At 39.4% G+C, this 19,117-nt stretch overlaps 1 protein-coding gene across 2 annotated transcripts in view; it reads right to left on the reverse strand.

Moving 5' to 3' along the window:
- Positions 1-19,117, reverse strand: part of LOC107089946 — a 54,467-nt gene that overhangs the window by 20,826 nt on the left and 14,524 nt on the right. For both annotated transcript variants that reach the window (XM_015383028.1, XM_015383027.1), the window contains exon 2: positions 9,423-10,384. In XM_015383028.1, coding sequence (XP_015238514.1) covers positions 9,423-10,384 — 962 coding nt within the window. The remainder of the gene's footprint in view (positions 1-9,422; positions 10,385-19,117) is intronic.

Here is a 19,117-nt window from a genome sequence, read left to right on the forward strand (position 1 = left end):
GCACAAGGCTGGGATGGGCTACAGAACAATAGACAAGCAGCGTGGTGAGAACACAACAACAGTTGGTGCAATTATTAGAAAATGGAAGAAATACAAAACAACGGAAAATCTCCCTCGGTCTGGGGCGCCATGCAAGATCTCACCTCGTGGAGCATCATTGATCTTGAGGAAGGTGAGGAATGAGCCCAGAACTACACTGCAGGACCTGGTCAATGACCTGAATAGAGCTGGGACCAGAGTCTCAAAGAAAACAATCAGTAACACTCTACGCCGTCAAGGATTAAAATCCTGCAGTGCACGCAAGGTGCCCTTCCTCAAGCCAACGCATGTCAAAGTCCGTCTGATGTTTGCAAATGACCATCTGAATGATCCAGAGGAGGAATGGGAGAAGGTCATGTGGTCTGATGAGACAAAAATAGAACTTTTTGGTTTAAACTCCACTCGTCATGTTTGGAGGAAGAAGAATGATGAGTACAACCCCAAGAACCCCATCCCAACCGTGAAGCATGGCGGTGGAAACATCATTCTTTGGGAATGCTTTTCTGCAAAGGGGACAGGATGACTGCACCATATTGTGGGAAGGAGGGATGGGGTCATGTATCGTGAGATTTTGGCCAACAACCTCCTTCCCTCAGTAAGAGCACTTAAGATGGGTTGTGGCTGGGTCTTCCAGCATGATAACAACCCAAAACACACAGCCAGGGCAACTAAAGAGTGGCTCCGTAGGAAACATCTTAAGGTCCTGGAGTGGCCTAGCCAGTCTCCAGACCTGAATCCAATAGAAAATCTTTGGAGGGAGCTTAAACTCCGTGTGGCCCATAGACAGTCCCGAAACCTGAAGGCTCTGGAGGAGATCTGTATGGAGGAGTGGGCCAAAATCCCTGCTGCAGTGTGTGCAAATCTGGTCTAGAACTACAGGAAACGTCTGATCTCTGTAATTGCAAACAAAGGTTTCTGTACCAAATATTAAGTTTCATTGTTGTGGTGTATCAAATACTTATTTCAAACAATAAAATGGAAATTAATTATTTAAAAATCATACATTGTATTTTTCTGGATTTTTGTTTTAGATTCCATCACTCACAGTTGAAGAGTACCTATGATAAAAATTAAAGTCTTCTACAAGCTTTGCAAGAAAACCTGAAAAATCAACAGTGTATCAAATACTTGTTCTCCCCACTGTAAACTGAACAACTTCTTTGGAAGGTTTGAGGCACTAAACAGCACTCCAGCAGTGAAAGCCGTTCCATACCAGGGGGTGGAGACACTAAACCTGGATGTAGCTGAAGTGAGGAGAACTCTGAGGAAAGTCAACCCGAGGAAGGCCCCAGGGCCTGATAACATACCCAAACCTGGGCGGGTGTAATGTATAAAGAGTGTGCAGATCCGCTGGCTGGAGTCCTCACAGATATCTTTAACACCTCGCTGGACCGATCCGTAGTGCCAGCATGCTTCAAGTCCACCGTTATTCCGGTCCCAAAGAAGCCTCAGGAACCTTGCTAAATGATTACCAGCCTGTCACACTGACTCCTATCATGATGAAGTGCTTCGAAAGGCTGGTTAAAGAACACATCGTCTCCAGTCTGCCGCCAACATTCGACCCGTTCCAGTTTGCCTACTGACAAAACCGCTCCACTGAGGACGCCATCTTTGCTACTCTCCACCTGAGCCTGGCACACCCTGAGAAGAACACCCACATGCGGATGTTGTTCCTGGACTTCAGTTCAGCTTTCAACACCATCATCCCACAGCAACTGATGGGAAAACTGAAACAGCTGGGCTTTAATACAACCCTTCAAAATTGGCTCCTAGACTTCCTCACCAACAGACCTCAGTCAGTCTGGGTTGGACAGAACACCTCTGATGTCATCATCCTAAGCACAGACTCCCCCTCAGGGGCTGCGTCCTGAGCCCCCTGCTGTTCACCCTGATGACACATGACTGCGTCCCCAGGTTCACCACCAATCACATCGTGAGGTTTTCAGACGACACCACGGTGGTGGGCCACATCAGAGACGACAATGACCAGGACTACAGAGAGGAGGTGGAGCAGCTGGTGGTGCAGAGATAACAGCCTGATCCTGAACGTGGAAGAAGGAAGGAAGAACTGGCCTAACCACGGTCCACTGGTCATCAACAGCTCAGCTGTAGAGGTGGTCAGCAGCACAAAATTCCTAGGTGTGCACATCACAGACACCCTCACCTGGAATGTAAACACTACCTCACTGATCAAAAGGACTTTGAAGCATTGGATGCAGGTCCAGGAGATTCCAGAACAGTTTCTTACCCATTGCCATTACACTGCTAAATATAATAAAATGGGTTATAAAAAAAAAAATAAAATAACCCTGAATGTTGGAACTGTAACTACACAGTCGTATGTTTATATCACTTTTTTTTCCCACCACAGTGTTTTTTATCAGCGTTTTTATCGCTGCTGCTAACCTTTATCTTTTTGTATACACTTGTGTGTACAAAATGACTAAATAAAATATTTCGAAGTCTAAGAATATAGAATATTGTTGGTCTGTTAGCAGGATCAAACTTATTTTTTTTTTCCTCAACCAGAGGTCTGCCTCATGCAAAAAAAACAATTTAAATTTGGTAATGATCCAGATCATGACTGAGTTTTAGCTATAGGTGCAAATCACAATTTGGGGCTAAATTTGATACTTGGCGCAGGTGTGTGCTCTCCGAGTGTTTTTCTAGTTTATGATAAAAAAGTCAAGGTTTCTCTATTAGACCAAAGACATAACTAAATAGGCCCCACATTTTGGGGAGTTTTCAGCTATGATATTTCTTTACTCAGTGAATGTGTGCGACAAATATGCAGAACTTTATAACCATTTATAATGGATGGCCTTATAAGCCACTCTCTCGCATATATATAATTGGTTACAGATGGGACTTAATATGGCCGACCCTTCACGGGCATGCACAAATAGAGTAATGGGTAAGGATAGGGAAATTCCTATTTTTTTCCCCGTTTGTGCTAGTAACGTTAGCAAAGCCTCTTCAGGATAAATGCTGTTGTTTTAAAAAGTTAAAAACTGGTTAATTGAAGTCATTATTAAATAATTCTGCTTAACATTTACAACGTATCTCTGCTTCTGTCTCCTTGAACCCCAGTTGGCCTCGGCAGCCAACACTGAGCTGGTTCTGCTGGAGGTTTCTTCCTGTTGAAAGGGAGTTTTTCCTCTCCACTGTCGCTACAAGCATGCTTAGTGTGAGGGATTGCCTTCCAGTCAATGAGTCGATGTAATCAACTGGTTTTCCTTAGATAGAAATTTTGAATCAATTTGACTGTATGATCTGGTTAACTGTAAAGTGCCTTGAGATGGCATGTGTTGTGAATTGGCGCTATATAAATAAACTGATTTGAATTAACACAGTCATGAATGTCTTCTGAGAGCAGTAGCTCTAAAAACTTACATTTTTAAAATTCTTATGAGCTAAGCTAATGTTAGCTTCACTGTTGAGGTGAAGTGGTGATTAAATAAACACTTCTGTATGAAAGCAGATATTCAAATTTCTAATCAGATTATCAACCATTAAGCTTTTGTTTTCTCTTTTATGTAGAGCATTGCGTTTTTAAAAAGTTGTCAGCTAAAGACAAAGTTGGCTTTTTCATGTGAAGTCAGAAAAATAGTTATTAGGCTGAGGATGCTTTGCAACTGCTAATAGCCACAACCAGGAAGAAAACAGTGTTTGAAGAGCCAGGATTTCTTGAAAAGCAGACAATCACAGGTGGTTTATTTTCTCTGGTTTGTTCTTCTCTTAAAATGACAAAAGTTGACATGATCGTACAGAAACAGATCCACACACGAGTAGGAGCTAATCTATAGGCGCAAGAAAAGCAAGAGAACGCAGAGAAGGAGGATGAACGTATGCTTGTGATATATTGGGGGTCTCATGTTGTTGAATCTGCACAGATATAACTTTTGAAATGTGAATGAGAGTAGTTGCATGCATTTATTTTATAAACTTAAAACTTATTTAATGTGCAATTTTTTCCTCATTTTTCTCCTTCCATCTTCCTGTAATCTCAGTCTTTTTGAATTTAGGCCAAAAATTAAAATGACTAAATTATTCATCTCTTCAAAGAACACTCTAAACTTTGCTTTGTCCCCTACATGACTTGTGGTGGTTTTTGCTTTCTTCTTGCAATAAAAAAGGCAAATATGTGGAGTTTAAGAAAAATAGCTTTCCTGATAATGTTTTGCTTGTTCCAACTGTGGATCTCTAGATTAAACGGAGGCCTCTTGCATGCTTTACTAATTAAATCTCTCCATGCTGGGCCTGTCAGCTTAGGCTGTCCATAATTTCTTGTTAGGTCTCTCAGTTGTGCCATGCTCTTTTTTTTTTTTTTTTCCAGGAATGGATTAAACGGAGCTACGTGATGTTCAAATGTTATTCCATAACTTAAGTCTGCTGTAATGCTTTTCCCAACTTTCTCCTCGAATTGTCTCCTTGGAAGCACACAAGACAATCAGGTTTATACTACCGGTAAGTATTGGTTACACACAGTTACATTTGGTGCCTAGTAAAGGCACTATATTCTATGTAAAGTAGACTGAAAATTTAATTTTTTGGTAGAAAACTTTTAAAAATATCCAGCATCCATTCCTTCTCCTTAACAAATGTTGAGATCTTCTATTATATATAATCTCAATACAGTATATTTGAGTTTTTAGCTGTTACAGAAGGTAAAGAGAAACCTGTGACTACTGCTACAGATCTTTTTATCATTTAACTTATTAAACCAACATGTTTATGACGTTCTATTCTGACATTTTTCTCATTGTTTTGAGGTCTATGTGAACCAGTGAAGTGTTAAAACACACAGGAACGTTGGCTCTTATTAGAAATGAATATTACAGCTGAGTGAATTCATTACCTGTCAGTCAACTGAGGGCAACCCCTGCTCATCCACTTGTGCCTGTTTTTTGTTGTTGTTTTTTTTTTTTTTTTTACAAAAAGAGGAACCTTTGAAGGTGAACTTTGCGCGTCTTAAAACATGCATGACTGGGTCTGACTTGCTTGGCCTGCTGCCAGTCGTTTCGGTGAACTCGTAAATTAATAGGGAACATCGGGGGGGATAGAAAGCAGCTACTGAGCTCGAGTTTGGAGCTGCAGATTAACACAAGTTCTTACGTTTGGCTGTTTTTGTTGTTGCTATACACATTTTTGATTTCATGGAACACCTGTTTCTTATTTTACTGGCCTTAATAGCAAAAAGCTGTAGAGTTACTGTGCTGGTAAAGGGACTTTTGATTCTGAGGTGCTCAAATTCTTTGAGTAAAAGAATAATAAAGGTACAAATAACAATCTTGCAGAAGTTCAGACCCATCTGAAATAATGGGTTCAAACAAACAGCTCTTCGGAACAGATAGTATTACATTTGTTAAAGATTAGCCTCGTCTATTTGGGGCTGGGAATGTAAATTACACCTTTTAATAGCCTTTCAATGGGGCTGCTACCAAACTCACACCGGGCTCTACCTCTCCCGGGTGTCCCCTATTCACTCTGTTACTACGCCCATTACTTTCATGCTGCCTTTCTGGTTTTGTGCGCTGGAATTGATGCCAGGTGCTGCACCTTGAATGCCCTTTCGGTGTTTGGTGAGAACGAATCAACATCAAGGAAGCCGCACCGTTGCATTTAAAGCCAACTAATCACCAAAGAGGAGCCACATCAGGCACTAAGGCGCCCAGCTGAGTCAACATAACAGAGATGTGACGATGCAGGCGTGGGTTTGTGCATCTTCTGCCAGACCAGCCAACCTGTAGAGGTGACAGATGCAGTAGTTGAGATCCTATGAATATTTCTCTTGATAAAATACTGCATGAGTCTGACCCTTGACCTGAGAACGACGTCAGATCCATGTTGAGAGTGCTTTACCCATAAGGTGAAAAAACAGCAGAAGATGCAGTTGGTTGTAGTGATATTATGGGCTTTAAGAGTCTGCAAAAATGTTTGCATGGTCTGCATTTGCAGAAAAGAGGAACATATTTACTCAAAGACAATGGTAGTGGTAGTAGGCAGAGGTTTACTGGGTTAAAAGCCATTGGAGGAGTTGGTTAACAGTTCAACACTTTCATAAATGTGGGGTAACCATGTTGGATTTTAAAGTTGCATCTGTTTAGAGGAACTTAGATTAGATTAGATTCAACTTTATTGTCATTGCAAAGGTACAAGGCAACAAAATGCAGTTTAGGTCTAACCAGAAGTGCAATAGCAGCAAGTGCAGGATAAATAAGACCGTCAGCCTTGCGATGTGTTCGCGCCGCCATCTTGGTCTTGAACTTCCAATTTCTGTGTAGAAATTTAGACTGCAGGCGGCGATCTATTTGAATTTTTGGACTTTAATTTACAACTTCAGAGCACAAACTAATTGTGCCATGTCAACTGAGGTCTCAACCAACTTTTACTGCTATTTGTGTTTGTAGATCTGTGTTTTGACTCCTTCTGTGAAAATATATGTTTGGGGGAAAAAAAGCTGACTTGCTACACTATAAGATTGTAGGAAAATAAAAACATTACATTACAGGTGAAAAATCCGAAATGAAAATAAATGACCTTAGATGAAACAACTATATTTGCTTAAATGTTTTAATTTAACAAGGAATATAAAATGACAAAATCACCAGGAACCATCCAAACAATAAGGGTGTGTGACATATTTGTATTAGAAATCACAGCACATAACCTTATCAACTACCCTGAGGCAAATCCCAAAATACTACAATATTAACTACAAGTTAATTCTTTTGTTGCCTATTTTAGAAATTAAAGCTCAAAGTCATTAAATGGAATGAACTATTTCAATCACTTAGTTTTTTAAATGCTGTTGATGATGGGTTACAGATAATTATAATAGGGGAGATGATTATGGTCAATAAAAAAAAAAATACTAAAACAAAAATATTTAATCTAAAAAATTCTGAATTCAAGTTAGAATTTAATGGCTATTATTTGGCCATTTTTAGTTAGTTTGTTTTCAATGGCCCTAATCATCTTCTGTGTAAAAACCCCAAATTCAGTGCTCTGAAAAAAACAGAAAATATGAACTATGATGAAGAATAATAAAAAGTGTTAGGTATGTGTCCCTCAACACATTGACAATACCCCATACATTCTCTTTTGGTTTCCGGTCAGGAGAATTTTTCTAACCATTCAGGCACACTAACTCCATGGTCACTGAACCAATTTAGGTAACCTTGGCAGCATGCAGGCATCAAGTCCTGCAGGAAAATTAATAATATCAGCAAAAGGAAGTATGCAGTAAATTTCCTGGTGGAATCCTGCAATGACTTCAGAAAACACAGTGGACTATCTCATATCCTCACTTACAGTGCAAAAAAATAAATAAATCCAGATATTGTAATTCTGTTGATCCCCAGTCTTCCTCCTGATTTCCAAACGAAATGTAAAATTCATCTCAAGAGAGGACTTTGGATCACTGAACAAGAGTCCTTTTCATTTTAGACCTTACCCAGGTAAGATGTTTAATTAAGTTCACTTTATTTTTGCCCTTATAATCTTTACACTGAACTGCCTCCTTCAGCTTACTAAGAGTAACAGACCGAAAAAGAACAAAGGATTGATTTTCAGCTAAAAAAAAATACTTTTTTATTTTGCTTTGTGATTAGAGGTGGACTGTCTTGATATCATATATAATTATTCAGTAAAACTACAGCCTCAAGAACAAAAAAGTTTTGATGGGATTGCTATTTTTCCCATATTTTCACTAATGTTCAATTCAAACATGGAAAAACAGTGAATGAGACAGCAATGATAAGAATATTTTTAAAAAGATGATTAAATGCAGCTATATGTATTTGTTAGCCATGAAACCGTTCTAATTGATGCTAATAAGGTCCTAAATATGGTAGTTGTTTTATTCCTGGGGGTTGTTCTCGTTTGCTTTTTTTAAGAGAAGTGCTTGTATTTGTTGGGGGTTGACTGCTGTAATATGCAGCCACACAATGTAAAGGCTGCAATGGATTTTTTCATTCAATCATCACTCTGTATCATAATAAATACCACTAAATAGCTTGAAAAACTTTTTTTACCCAGGAAAATGCATTTTTGACTGTTAAGCAGACTTCCACAGAAAGCTAGAGTTTGGAGGGTCTTTAGCCATTTTGTGCAATTAGTTATGTTTGTCTGTATTCAAATCTTTCACATATAAAACAGAGGAATCAAAAACAGGATTACTTTGAGCTCTTGGTCTCAGTCTGCATCTGTGAAAGGTTGCAGCATTTTGGAAATCTCAGTTATGATTAACTTCTTTACTCTCCAGGGAATGTATGTGGTAAATTATGTTAATTAATTCTAACGTTACTAACTTCTAATAAATGCTGAAAATCTTGCCCAGATGTCATGTTGAAAAAAAAAGGTAGGTACCAGTGGGAAACATGAGACATCGCTGATTGGACGACGGCGCCGTGTGACCCTTGAACCGGAAGTCATTCTGCCTGCTGCGGCTTTTGAAAACATAGATATTGTCGGCGCCCCAAACATAGCTGCCGTTATCCAGAAATATTTTGAATCAGGACATACGTACGAGGTGATACTGGATATGCTTAAGACTAATCACGAAATTTCAGTTAGTTTGCGTACATTGAAGACACACTTAAAAGAAGCTGGACTGTTCAGACGACACAACTTCCGGCTCAAGGGTCAAACGGCGCCGTCGTCCAATCAGCGATGTCTGATGTTTCCCACTGGTAACTACCTTTTCCGGTAGGTTAATGTAATTGTGTTTTCCTTAATGTAGTTGCGCTTTGCTTTATGTAGTTTTGTTTTTCTTAATGTAGTTGCGCTTTGCTTTATGTAGTTTTGTTTTTCTTAATGTAGTTGCGCTTTGCTTTATGTAGTTGTGATTTCCTTAATGTAGTTGCGCTTTTAGATTTGTAGTTGCAGTTTGCACTTCTGGGCCACCGTATTTATGGCTAGTCATAAAATCTTTCTTTTTGATGAAGCTTATAGTATGTAGATCAGGTTATCCTGAGCTACCTTAATAGCTTTGCTGCTATAGACTTTGCTGGAGGACATAGAGAGCCCTTTTCATCATTCTGCGTCATTCTTTTTCTACTCTCCCATTGTGACGCATTTTTTAGTTCAGCCCTAAACTTATGTTCTCTTTGCTTTTCCCAATCATAGTAGCTTCATCTTGTCTGGTACTGTTGGTAAGGACACCATTCTGGAAAGAGACATAAGATGGGCTGCTGACATCAATACCTCCAAATACAGATGATAGAGTTGGGCCTCTGACTAACTGTATGTGTTCTCTTCTTTCCTTTTTGTCAGGAAAACTAGCTAGTTGCTCATTTGCTGAACTGCTTCTTTCCTAAACAGAGACACCTATGGATCTAGTTTATTGTTACTTTTCTAAATAATTTTGTTTTTTCCGTTACCTGAAAATGATGCAGAGAACACTCATAAGTATCAGAGTGAAGAAGGCAGCTCCGCTCACAGCAGCGAGGAGGGAGTCCACCTTTCTGTCTGACGGGGACATGGCTCGCTGATTACCTCCCAGCTCAGTCAGGTTGTGGTAGTGGAAGAGAAGAGCAAATCCACGTCCCCAGTGGGTGGTGGTGATGAGCTCCATGATGACCTCCACCATCTCATGGCTTGAGCCAAAAACCAGCTGGCTGCTGGGAGGCCGGTTGGACCCACAGAACCTAGAGGAAAAGGTGATGAGGTCCGAGATGTAAAGGACGTCATGGGGACAGGCGTCAAGTATGGATTGTTGAGTTTCAGGGCTCACAGCAGGAGTATCAGTGAAGGGTTGTGAACCAAAGGTGGTCTCTTCCATAATTGTGTTTTGATTCGAATCAGTACGGAAATCTCCATTTAAAGAGGGGACAAAGACGGAGTTGGTGACCTTGTCTGCAGAAGCTATAGCACCAGGGAGGAGAAGAAGGGAAGTAGGGGGTGATGAGGTCTGACTTGAGGATGGATCTGCAGACCTTTTAGCAGAACTTGAGACTTCTGCAATCTCCATTTTTGTAGACTGCTCCTGGACCACAACTTGACTGAGGACGCCATCTTGGAAAGAACGTTGAGTCTTTGAGATATCTCTTGCACTTTGATGTGTAGGCCTTGCATCTTGCGACAAGCTTTCATCAGCTGGTAAACTGGTAGTCGTTTCCTCGGCTTCCTCTTCAAAGTTAGAGAAAGCAGAGTACTGAGCTTCAGAGTCATGGCTTTCAAACACGTCGAAGTCAAATATTTCCAGAACAAGCTGGTAATCAACTGGAACAACAAACTGCCAAACACAATGAGTCCCAGACGAGTAGTTGTAGGGGAAACCAGGAGACAGAATGAGACCCTGGACATCCAATACATCCACCTTGGCACCACAGTCAAAGTACACCTGCAGAAAAAATAAATAGAAGTCAGTCTCATGCCAATCCAATTCTGCTTTCACTTAGAAGTACGACACATGTTCACTTAAAGTCTTAGGGAAGCGGCTGTTCCAACCGTTGCATTTCTGAAATCTCCCGAGTGGTGCACGACTTCACACTAGTGAATATAGTGAATGTGATTTGTTGTTTATCAAGGAGGTGGGGTTGTTGTGGCGGAAGATTCTCAAGCAAGTTTGATTGTGGCCAGTTTCTCTGAAGCATCTTGCTAACCAGTTAACAACTCAGTGCTAGTAGGTTCTCAATGGGAAATTCCATTGGGACCAAGTAGCACTAAATTGGGGACTTATAAACAACACTGTCAAGGAACGCTATGGACAGCGGAAACATGCAAGAGCAGGAGAGTTTTGTGTCGGAGGTCATGGATGAGTCTCCTCCATCATACATTTTTAATTCAGAGGAGGAATACGGGGACGAAGTCGTTGTGGAAGAGGACACCAGGGCGGAAGAAGCTTGGTTTGGTGTAGAAGGCTTACAGCCGTACATGCTTGAGCCCTTGCCTCGCAATGCTGCCAGTTCTGTTAACTCTACGCCTGCCGAAGACACAGACGTCCATCCCCGTGAACACTGGGATGGAACTCAATGGGAAAGGAAATTATTCTTATTTCAACCGTTGCGTATATTAGCTGCAACATATGAATCAAGATGCTAGAACCGAAAAAATTTGATTAACAGATGACTGTTGATGTATAATTGGCCGAATTAATGTGTACAAGCTGACGTATAACTAACTGGCCTGCATAAGATAACGAGAAAAAAAAAACTGATTTTAAGACAGGATTTTCTTTTTTAATAGAAATTTTCTAAATTTTGGGACAACATAATCTGATAAAGAGTACATTTATATACATGTTTAAGAGAATGATTTGACATCGAAATATGACTTCCCTACGACTTTAATGCTTTGAAAACCTGCCTTGAAAAACTCAAAAACACTTCCCAGATAGGGAATGGTTGAATTTTATATAAGCCTTGTCCACACGAAGACGAACACTGTATCTATTTTATAAACATCCGTATAAGTGCACACAGCACCACTGAAGACATAGTTGCTGTAGTACATATGGTGGGTCCTTGAGGGAGCTGTAACACCACAGAATCATGCCAAAACAGCTGACAAAAACACTGGACATGCATAGACGGCTCATGTGAAGTGAAGACAAAACCATGACGCAAAAGAGGTGCAAGGGGGTTTGATATGGAGATGTAGTTATTATTGTCTAAAAGACAAAATACCTTAACAATAAACCTAACAACCGAAACTTGTCTGTGTGGATGAGGTCCAAGTTAGCGTGTTTGTCAAGTTCAGAAAGAAAGGCTTTTAGAAAGCACATTCATACCCAATCACTATTGACAAAAAACTTTGAATATAAAAACTACCATTAGACAATAAAATCACTTAAATTATCAAGTTAGAGAGTTTGTGTTTTGACCTTTGGGAGAGAGAACCAGTTTGTTAGGTCTTGCGGATCATTTCCTTTAGTTAATAGGTAAGGGGAAAAGGATAAAAAGAAATATATTTGGCTGTAAATTGGGGTAAAAATAATAACATTTAAAAAATAATATTATTCTTCCCAGTCCCCCACTGCCATTACTGGATCAGTTGATCAATTTCAGCCAAGTTGTTCTGAATCAAAACAGTAATTAATGGTGATTTATGGCTTCTGTAATTATGTGTTTTTTCGAGCAGTTTTTTTTATTCCAAAACATTTTAAATAAATTCAGAAAAATACAGTTTGTAAAAGTTAATCTGAAAAAAAAAAAAAAAAAATACAATCCAGAAATTAAACTTTGAATGTGTTCTCAAAAAACATATTCAAACTGAGAACAAATTTAAAAACATATTCAAAGTTTAATTCCTTTTTTAATTGCATGTTACAGTGCAAGTAAAACAAGCACGTGGGACAGCCTTACATAAACATATCACTAGAATGATTGACAATTATGAGGACCACTATTTTATGATGGTCCACCTAGAAAAAGAACATCCTCCGTTATACCTTTACGTTTTGATGACATAAATGCATTTGTTAATAATTTTAATTAAAAAATTTAATAAAAGGGTACCTTTTACTGTTTGGTTTAAGTATTCAAGAAAGTACCCAAGTTACTGTTTGGATGAATGACCTAAAAACTGTAACTAGTTACTAGAACACTGATCATAATTTATAATATAAAAGCCATAATTATACCAACTCCCTCACAGAAACCATCCAGGCATTGAACTAGTCAACCCTGTCTTCGTGTCAGAGAACGTATGTTGCCTGTGCGGCTGGCCTTTGTGACCTCCGGGTGCATTTCTTCAAACTTTCTGGCTGTAATTCTTCCCAGGTGTACGAGGATTTAAGAGGGACCCTAGCCCTAAGCATAGGCTGATTTTTATTGGTCCATGGAACTGAAGACCAGACCTTTGTAGGGGGCCTGTGTGTTTATGAGGCTTTCTGCTCACCTCTCAACTGTGGGAAAGCCCCAGACAAGTAGACACCCCCCCCCCACAACCAGACAGGTAACAAACTAGACACCCGCCAGCAATGATTGTGCTCGAGACAGGAAGAAAAATAGACAAGATAGCTGTGTAGTTTAACTAAAATGTCAGGTTCGCTTCAGTCTACGCACGGATGCTTTTTTTTTTTTTTTATTCCTCCAGCATTTATCCAAATTCATCCCCTGACGGATAAGTGGAAAAATAAGTAATACTGTTGATCTGAGTCCTTGTATAAATGCACCTTACTCTCATCTGTTAAGACCATAAACTAAACAGAATGCAGAACCCCGGCCAGGTGCTACTCAGCAAATACGTTAACTGATACGCGTGTTAACAATTTTAAAAAAGCATATATTTTGGGATTTTGCGGCTCTGGAGCACTAGCGTATGTAAAGCCAATGCAAAGAAGGAATAACATCAGCAGCGATATTAGAGAAGTTGTCTTGTACTTATATAATCTCTAAGGCTCTTTAAACACATTGCCAAACTTTTCAGAGATCATCATGTTTCAGTTAAGAAACCCCCCGCCCCCCCAAGCCGAAGTAGAAAATATTCGAGACAGCTGCCAGTTATACTAGAGGGAGTCATTGCAGAAAGCTCACGCTGAGGTCAAACCTCGTAAAAGGAATACACAAAAACACTAAAGGACCTCAGTTCAAGTTAAAATTTCAAGTTCATGATGATACAGTCTGAATGCTATGTGTGGGCTGATTGAAAGGGCTCAGACAGTTTATTTCTAACGGAAAGACAATACCGTTTCCAAAATGAAGAAAAACAACCCTCCATAAAATTGAGTAGATCGGAACATTTCATGAGATCCACTAAAAATCTATTGTAATTTAATGAAATAGCCATACCTTACAGAGCTTTGCAAACCTATTTAAACTCTTTCAGTTGTTGCCTTTTTAATGTTTGACCTTTACTGACAGTATCGAGACAGAAAAAGGGCAGAGAAAAGCATAGGAAAGACAGCTGCAAGAAGGAAACCTCTGTGTGGCCTACATGTAGCACCTTCTCTACTGCAGCACCACGCAAAGCACTACCGTTGCCAATTTTCTCAAAATAAAGGCATATACAAAAGTACTATGCACAGAGACAAAACAACACTAAACAGTACATAATGCTCAAGTGAAATGATAGGAAGACTGTAGATTTTTTACAGATATCAAAAAGTGTGGTGACAAACCTCAGAGATTTTAATACTTTAAACACTCATAGCCCATTAAAACACATACCTATGCTTTAAACTACAACATTTTAAATGGATAAAATCAATACTTGAGATATAACCTAAACCCAGAACTTTTAAGGTAGGGGCGTGATATATGGATAAAAAAAATGCTGCATTATATAGCATCTAAATAATTATTGATTAAAGGATCAAGTTTAAAAAAAGGCTCAAATTCATGATGTAACCCTCTTAATTTTTTTTAATAAAACTTATAAACTTACTAGAAATCTTGCTGAGCCCAGCTGTGAGAGGTTCAAAGGCTTAATCCTTTCCTTTCTTTACCTTCATTTCACAAAATTAAAATTTACTGAAATTATAGCTAGTTTCTCACCAGCGTGTTTCTGCATAGCGGGCTGCTACACTCAAAATAACTACTCTAAAATTCGGTCCTCTACACTATACACTACATTTTTCATCATGATGGTACAGTACCTTTGACTGACATCTGGGCTCCCTCCACTAGGGCTCTGTCCAGCACATTTCAGCACAAAAGCCGGTTGTCAAAATTAGACTGAAATTAGGTTGATACATTAACTTTTAATTAGCTTAACAGCCATAGAAACTGAAAACTTTTTTTGAAACATTTATCTCCTCATTTGCACATAAACATTAGAAAAGCACTTTCAAAAGATTAACCCCACGTCAGACTCATATTTGACTCACTCTGAGAACTTGCAGGCTGCTTCCTGCTAGCAGACAGAGAACCAGCTTTGAAAGTAGGGGTGAGGCAACCAGGTTTAGACAGATTCCTTAATGGCTGGTCTGCCAAGCCAAACAGACTAATGATCAGTGTTTTTTCTACCCAATAAAACCCATCATTGATGCGTTGGTGTATCAATGCCTTACAGCAGCTGCAGGGGCATCAGAGCAACATCTCTGGGTCAATCTGATAGTTTGCATATTAAAGCTACATTGTGTAGTGTGTAGTTTTAAACAATATCTAAAAGGTAAATTCAATTCAGTTTATTTCTATAGCACCAACTCACAACACATGTCATCTCAAGGTACTTTACAATTCAACCAGATCATCCAGTCAAATTGATTCAAAGTTTTCTATCTAAGGAAAACCAGTAGATTGCATCGACTCATTGACTTTAAGGCAATCCCTCACACCAAACATGCTTATCGCGATAGTGGAGTTGAAACGGGAAGAACAGGAAGAAACCTCCAGCAGAACCAGGCTCAGTGTGAGCAGCCATCTGCCGAGGCCGACTGGGGTTCAAGGAGACAGAAGCAGAGATACAGAAAGTGGCAGCGATACAAAGGAACTTGTCAACCAGGTCCACAGACGGCCCTCTCTAGGAAAAAGAAATCCAGACAGACGAGCTCTGAGCCTGATCCCACGTCAGAGGAAAAAGAGAGAACATCCAGTCAGTCACAGTCAGGGACACAGGACTACACTGAAAAATAGACAGAGCTCAAACATCTATAAACAAAGGTGTTGATGGGAGCAGCGGAGCTGATATTTCTCTCCAGGATGGTGTCACAGCCGAACAGGAACAGGCCAGATGAAGCTACTATGAAAAAAAGCAGAGGGAGCATGGTGTTAGAGACTAACAAATGCTGCAGAGAGGGAGAATAGAGATAGAATGAAGCAGAATGATGAAAAAGAGGTCCCTATGTCCTCCAGCAGTCTAAGCCTATAGCAGCATCAAACTGCAACATTAACCCCCCCCAAAAAAAAAAACAAATATGGAGGCTGTCATGTAACAAAATGACTCCTGCAACATCCACATCATCATAGAATTTTGTTAGTTTTTTATAGAATATAGATTTTATATGGGTTAAGATAGCGAACATACCCGTTTTTGTTCCACATCATCGTCAGGTTTTAATGAGCTGCTCAGCACAGTGACAGAAAAAGACTAAGTAATTGTAGTTGTTTAGTTTCATAGCAAGTGCAAGCCATATGTATTCCCCGTTTACAGAGTTTAAGTCTTGACTGTGGCACAGAATTTATTAGATGAAGAAGAGGGAAAGGAAGGGGGAAGAGGGGCCACAGTGGGCTTCCAGCCAGGGCCAGGTGAGGGAGAGGTGCTACATGGATTACTAGAGCAGAGGAGGATCCTGCTAAATCCTAATCAAAAACCTATCCCTCATACCTCATGTACTTAAACCTCATAATGCTTTGCTCCACAGTGAAGATAAAATACAAGCTACGTGTGGATCTTTGTGCAAAGAAACATATTCTGAACTACTGAGTCCAGCCAATTTATAAGCTATGGAGAATGCAGGTCCTGGTAAAGCATCAGACATGTTTATCAGCTACAACTGGATTCCTTACAGTTGCAATGGGGGAAAAAAAAATATGTGGCTAACCAGCTATACAACAATTTCACCAGCTTATTTCCCTTGCATATTTTGCTAATTACATTTACAAACAGTAGCACTGTTGTCGTAGACAATCGGTTGTCTCTTGCACATGAGTCTTATATTTGCTGACTCCGAAAAAGAGGTGAATGTATTTTTGCCAGGCTAGGCATTCCACTTTTAGTGCTATTCCTTTAGAATTGACACTAAGAAGTAATTACATTAGTTCCTGCAGTGCTTCACTCAGCCTGCCAACGGACGGGAAATTAACGTGATACGGCATGAATTACATTTGAACGAGCCAAATGCCGTTCATGCTGAGGTTGGAGACGGTAAGCTGATTTAGGGGTTTGCCGTGTTTGCAGCAGAGTTGCGCAATGAGGGAAACCACTTTGCATTATTATGGTGGGAAGGAAGAACAAACTGTTACTTTTCTAAAAACAAATAGCTAACTTTTGTTTAACCAATATAAATGAAGATGGTAGAGTAGACAAGAAGAGGCTGCAAATATTGAACAGCTTGAAGAGGGTAGTGGTGGAAAGATGAAGGATGAGACCATCACATTTCTCCCAAAAATGAGGGTGCTGGGTGGTCCACTGCTCTGTAGGATGTACATGCTAGAATACACATGAAAGGACTCTGAAGTGCCACAGTGGCGAATAGAAATGGGGCATTCTAATAATGCCAAACATCTCAGTTCTGTTACATCACAGGCCATTCCACTGGCAAAGCCGCTAATTATTCCAGGATGCCTTTTCTCATGGCAAAACAATGAGGCCGCAGTGCTGTTTTAGTGAGCCACTCCACAAATGGGGAGGCTGGATCATATTTTAATGAAGTGATGCTAATAAGGTGCAAGCTGACACTTTATGTAAGGGACAAGCTAGTCACTGTGTCCCAGCTGGGCTCATAGCAGGTGCTTCAAGTTCAACCAAGAACAAGGGTGTCTGAAATGTCTCGTTCAAGAACATTGGAAAAAGCTGCAGTTATGGCAGGGAGCCATCCCCAAAAAAATGGCTTCCTTCTGTCATTGTGGATTCACATCACGTCCAAAGACGGTGATGGTAATTCAGACACATTTAACCCTTTTTGCAGTTTGTCATATTAGATCCAAAAAAAGACGAATTTTTTTCATTTTATATTTTCATTTAATGCAAAATACCAACACAAAGTGATGCATAATATTGAGGTAAGCTTAATATCTTGTATCCTAAGTTTTTACAGATAGAATACAAAGTAAAAATATGATTTTCTCCCCTTTTATCTCCTCTTTCTTTTATCATTTCTCTTTTCTTTTTTTTTCTTTTTTTTTCCTTTTCTGTTATAGCTACATTGCAGTGTCCATATAATCTGTAAAGCTCCCTGCATAATTATAAAAAAGCAATTTATATCCACTTGTGAAAGTAAAATTTAATGGGCTCTTTTTGGCATCAAGACAATTATTCTTATTGCCACATCGCCAGACAGGACACTGTTAAAAAGAAAAATAAATATGTTTTTTTTATATTTTTACAATGATCCAGGCAGGTGGCTGGACTTTAACTGCAAAAGGAGAACCACATCTACAACCCTACATATTATATATACGAGTTTTAGAGAGCTCCACTTCATCAGTGCATGGTTTGGGTATTTATTCAGACAAATAGTAAACAGAAAATAGAGAATAAATTGCAATGAAAAGGCTATTGTTTATGTTAAAAAATGAAAAAAAGTCCAAAACTCCTATGAGTAACTTGTAGGAACATTCAATGAAGATTCTAGTTTTTAAAAAAAGTTTTAAGATTATTTAATGGTTTAGGCTTTAATAATTAAAATCCATTTAACATTTGAGTTTTCATATGACTAAACAAGATTGTTTACTAAATCCTTGAACCCTAGTGTGACAGAAGTAAAACTAGTAAACTTACATTTTCAGTCCTGAAGGTTTTATTATAATAAACTGTACCTTACAGCTGGGGACATTAGCCTGACCTGTTTGCTGCAACAGGGCTTCTTTTTTTGTTCAAACCACCCAGGCTGATGATGTTCCTGTGAAAACTCTGCAACATGAGCCGTCTTCAGCTGAATTACAGTTAGCACACACACAGTCTCTCTCTCCCCAGCCTTCATGCACAAACACTCTGAAAACTGGCTGACAAACAGGCAGGCAGGCCCCTCAAAGGGGGCAGGAATCCTCAGCAGTCCTGTTTACTAGAGGAGAAGAGTGACACCGCCTCACAGGCTTTCGCTTCAGTAGCTGCAATCTACACGGGAGGCATTACAATCATGGATGTTATCCTTATGCAGCCCAGCAGAATAAGCCTTATATTAAAGAAACTGTATAAATATGGCAACAATTACAACTTGTAGATTAGTTTTTCTTTATTTTAATCATTTGATTTCGAGCTGAAGTTGAGCCATCAAACCAAACAACTTGGTGTCCTGATGTTTTTAACCTACAGCTTACGTTAAGAAAAAAAGAAAAGATATGCCTGCCATAACATCTGATTTAACTCAAATAATAAACATGTCTCTTTTTTCAGGTGTTTTTCCCCCAGGTCCAAAAAAATATAAAACACTACCAAACTACTGTTGGGAGAAAAAAGTACATTGGACAAGCTGCTCATGCAGTACTACACTTAATCAGCAGGAATAATCTTAAAAAAGCTGTTTTAGCAG

Source organism: Cyprinodon variegatus, unplaced genomic scaffold, assembly GCF_000732505.1.
Source record: "Cyprinodon variegatus isolate N-32 unplaced genomic scaffold, C_variegatus-1.0 Scaffold273, whole genome shotgun sequence".
NCBI classification, from domain to species: Eukaryota; Metazoa; Chordata; class Actinopteri; order Cyprinodontiformes; family Cyprinodontidae; genus Cyprinodon; species Cyprinodon variegatus.